The following is a 4,580-nucleotide window of genomic DNA, read 5'->3' on the forward strand; positions in this document are numbered from 1 at the left end:
ACTGCAACCTCCACCTCCCAGGTTCAAGCAATTCTCCTGCCTCAGCCTCCTGAGTAGCTGGGATTACAGGCATCCACCACCATGCCTGGCTAATTTTTTGTATTTTTAGTAGAGATGGGGATTCACCATGTTGGCCAGGATGGTCTCAAACTCCTGACCTCAGGTGACCTGCCCGCCTCCACCTCCCAAAGTGCTGATAAGAGATGTGAGCCACCATGCTTGGCCCTGGCTAATTTTTTTATTTTTTATTTTCTGTAGAGGCAGGGTTTTGCCATGTTGCCCAGGCTGGTCTTGAACTCCTGGGCTCAAGCAATTCTCCTGCCTTAGCCTCCAAAAGTTCTGGGATTACAGGCATGAGCCACTATGCCCAGCCTTTTCCTAAATTGTAATGTGTCCATATTATTCTTCCAATGGAAGGAAAAAGACACTTAATTTTTAAAGACATCTCCCAGGAAGAGAAGAAGAAAAAACTCTCAAAGATAATCCATTACTTCTTTCGTTTGTTTTCCCTGCTCCCAATTATAGCTTTTAAAATTCTGGGATAAGGGCCAGGTGCAATGGCTCACGGCTGTAATCCCAGCACTTTGGGAGGCCGAGGCGGGCAGATCACTTGACGTCAGGAGTTTGAGACCAGCCTGGCCAACATAGTGAAATCCCGTTTCTACTAAAAATACAAAAATCAGCTGAGCGTGGTGGCACGTGCCTGTAGTCCCAGCTACTTGGGAGGCTGAAGCAGGAAAATCGCTTGAACCCGGGAGGCAGAGGTTGGTTGCAGTGAGCCGAGATTGCACCACCGCACTCCATCCTGGGCAACAGAGTGAAACCCTGTCTCAAAAAATAAAAATAAAATAAAATTCTGAGATAAGGTCCTGCCCTCCCACAGCCTAATGCATGATCCCTCAAGTCCCATGCTCAGTAAGGGGCACAAGCCCTTTTGGTAACAAGACCAAATATCCACCAAATATCGTCCACATATTTTATCCTTTGACTCAGTACTCCATCCTGAAGAGTATTCAACAAACCAAAATCTGTTTCCAAAGATGTTGTTTACAATTAGCCTATACTCCCAGCTACTCGGGAGGCTGAGGCAGGAGAATGGCGTGAACCCAGGAGGTGGAGCTTGCAGTGAGCCGAGATCCGGCCACTGCACTCCAGCCTGGGCAACAGAGCAAGACTCCATCTTAAAAAAAAAAAAAAAAAAGATGTTGTTTACTATGGCACCAGCTTTAAAGACAAAAGACCTGTAAACCACTTAGGCAGCCTTAGGAGGGAGTGTGGTTTCAAATATGATGGCACATTCTAGCCTGGGCAACATGGTGAAACTCCATCTCTATAAAAAATACAAAAAAAAGGCCGGGCGCGGTGGCTCAAGCCTGTAATCCCAGCACTTTGGGAGGCCGAGACGGGCGGATCACGAGGTCAGGAGATCGAGACCATCCTGGCTGACACGGTGAAACCCCGTCTCTACTAAAAAATACAAAAACTTAGCCGGGTGAGGTGGCGGGCGCCTGTAGTCCCAGCTACTCAGGAGGCTGAGGCAGGAGAATGGCGTGAACCCAGGAGGTGGAGCTTGCAGTGAGCTGAGATCCGGCCACTGCACTCCAGCCTGGGTGACAGAGCGAGACCATCTCAAAAACAAAAACAAAAACAAAAAACACCATTATTGGCTGGGCGCGGTGGCTCACGCCTGTAATCTCAGCACTTTGGGAGGCCCAGGCGGAAGGATCACCTGCGGTCGGGAGTTTGAGGCCAGCCTGACCAACATGGAGAAACCCCGTTTCTACTAAAAATACAAAATTAGCCGGGCATCATGGCGCATGCCTGTAATCCCAGCTACTCAGGAGGCTGAGGCAGGAGAATGGCGTGAACCCAGGAGGTGGAGCTTGCAGTGAGCTGAGATCCGGCCACTGCACTCCAGCCTGGGCGACAGAGCGAGACTCCGTCTCAAAAAAAAAAAAAAAAATTAGCTGGGTGTGATGGCACGTGCCTGTAGTCCCAGCTACTCAGGGGGCTGAGGCACGAGAATTGCTTGAGCCTGGGAGGCGGAGGTTGCAGTCAGCTGAGATCATGCCACTGCACTCCAGCCTGGGTGACAGAGCGAGACCATCTCAAAAACAAAAACAAAAACAAAAAACACCATTATTGGCTGGGCGCGGTGGCTCACGCCTGTAATCTCAGCACTTTGGGAGGCCCAGGCGGAAGGATCACCTGCGGTCGGGAGTTTGAGGCCAGCCTGACCAACATGGAGAAACCCCGTTTCTACTAAAAATACAAAATTAGCCGGGCATCATGGCGCATGCCTGTAATCCCAGCTACTCAGGAGGCTGAGGTGGAAGAATCGCTTGAACCCAGGAGTTGGAGGTTGCGGTGAGCCGAGATTGCGCCATTGCACACCAGCTTGGGCAATAAGAGCGAAACTCCGTCTCAAAAAACACACACACACACAAAAACCCCATTATTTATCTTTTAAAATTCTCATCTGAGGATCCCAAGTCTGAAAAGCAATGCATCTGTCCATCTGTCTGTCCGTCTGTCTGTCTCTCTCTCTCTCTGAGCACCAAGGTCTGAGGACCAGATGGAGGCTGTACCTGCTTGATGGTGCTGAGGTTGGCATTGCGGGACACAGGGAAGTTCAGGTAGACCCCTGTGGGCAGCAGGAAGTCAACCACGACGCTCTGATTCTCCTCCTTGGTCCAGAATTCCATGGGGCAGTCCACCCCAGGGGGCATCCTGCGTTGTTACTTTCCAGATGCCAGTGGTCCTAAAAATGAAGAAATGGCAAAATGAGCTACCTCAGCTGGGCTGGGTGAGGCCTTTGGAAGGGACTCTCTGGAAAACAGTGGGGTCCTTGGACGGCAGGAAGCTCAGCAGTGAGTTCCCAACCTGCGGGCACAAAAAGCTCGCCTCTCTCAGGGCCTCGTCCTGCCCAGGGTGGCTTGTGGCTCCTACCACTCTGAGCCACGGCCTCAGCTGCCTCTTCTCCCAGGCAGACACTGCATGTCCTCCCCACAGCAGCACTTGCAGCAAACCATCTTTCCTCAGGAACATACACATCCACGAAACCCAGTCATGGCCACCAGCTGGCACAGAAGGGAGACGGCAGGACAGCTGGTCAGGGACCCTGAGACCTGAGAGGCCGAAGGCTGCAGTTCTTAGAAATACATTTTTATTGACTGATTGATTGACTGATTGATTGAGCCGGAGTCTTGCTCTGTCACCCAGGCTGTAGTGCAGTGGCACTACCTGGGCTCACTGCAATCTCTGCCTCCTGGTTCCAGAGATTCTCCTGCCTCAGCCTCCCAAGTAGCTGGAATTACAGGCATATGTTACCACATCTGGGTAATTTTTATACTTTCGTAGAGACAAGGTTTCACCATGTCGGCCAGACTGGTCTTGAACTCCTGACTTCAAGTGATCCGCCTACCTCAGCCGCCCAAAGTTCTGGGATCACAGGTGTGAGCCACCATACCCAGCTGTGAAATAATTTTTTTTTTGAAACAGGATCTCAATTTGTTGTGCCAACTGGAGTACAGTGGTGCCATCATAGCTCACTGTAACAGAAATTCCTAGGTTCAAGCAATGTTCCCATCTCACCCTCCCAAGTAGCTGGGCCTACGGGTGCGCACCACTAAACCTGGCTAATTTTTAAATGTTTTGTAGAGACAGTCTCACTATATTGCCCAGGCTGGTCTTGAACTCCTGGGTTCAAGGCATCTTCTCACTCTGACCTTCCAAAGTACTGGGATTACAGGCATAAGCCACCACACCCAGCCTCTTTGAAACTTTCTGACCAGAAACCAAAAGGCTTAAAAATGGCTTTGGTCATCTAATAATTGGTTAAAATATTCCAATCAGGCCGGGCGCAGCGGCTTATGCCTGTAATCCCAGCACTTTGGGAGGCCCAGGCAGGCAGATCACCTAAGGTCATGAGTTCAAGACCAGCCTGACCAATATGATGAAACCCTGTCTCTACTAAAAATATAAAAATTAGCCGGGCATGGTGGTGCGTGCCTGTAATCCTAGCTACCCAGGAGGCTGACACAGGAGAATCGCTTGAACCCAGGAGTCAGAGGTTGCAGTGAGCCGAGATCATACCACTGCACTCCAGCCTAGGCAACAAGAGTGAAACTCTGTCTCAAAAAATATATATATTTCATACCAAACCCTCCAGTCATACCCACCCCCAGTAACAAAATGTTACAAACACAAAGGACCTGGTGAACCCCCTCTTCCAGGTCCCCTTCTCCCTTCCCCACCTCTAGCCTACTCCACTGCAGGTTAGCAGTACCTGGAGTCTGATTATCATTTCCATACATGATTTTCGTTTTGTTTTGTTGAAACAGAGTCTTGCTCTGTAGCCCAGACTGGAGTGCAGTGGCGCAATCTCAGCTCTTGGGCTCAAGTGATTCTCCTGTCTCAGCCTCCCAAGTAGCTAGGATTACAGGCACCTGTCACCACGTCCAACTAATTTTTTTTTTTTTTTTTTGAGACAGAGTCTCGCTCTGTTGCCCAGGCTGGAGTGCAGTGGTGCGATCTCGGCTCACTGCAAGCTCCGCCTCCCAGGTTCACACCATTCTCCT

The 4,580-nt window shown here is 50.2% G+C and overlaps 1 protein-coding gene across 1 annotated transcript in view; it reads right to left on the reverse strand.

Annotated features, from left to right (window-relative positions):
- PIK3CD (phosphatidylinositol-4,5-bisphosphate 3-kinase, catalytic subunit delta) overlaps nucleotides 1-4,580 on the reverse strand; it is a 51,116-nt gene that overhangs the window by 16,152 nt on the left and 30,384 nt on the right. The window contains exon 3 of the mRNA XM_011994191.1: nucleotides 2,589-2,761. Coding sequence (XP_011849581.1) covers nucleotides 2,589-2,729 — 141 coding nt within the window. The 5' untranslated portion in view covers nucleotides 2,730-2,761. The remainder of the gene's footprint in view (nucleotides 1-2,588; nucleotides 2,762-4,580) is intronic.

This window comes from Mandrillus leucophaeus, unplaced genomic scaffold, assembly GCF_000951045.1.
Source record: "Mandrillus leucophaeus isolate KB7577 unplaced genomic scaffold, Mleu.le_1.0 Scaffold446, whole genome shotgun sequence".
Lineage (NCBI taxonomy): Eukaryota > Metazoa > Chordata > Mammalia > Primates > Cercopithecidae > Mandrillus > Mandrillus leucophaeus.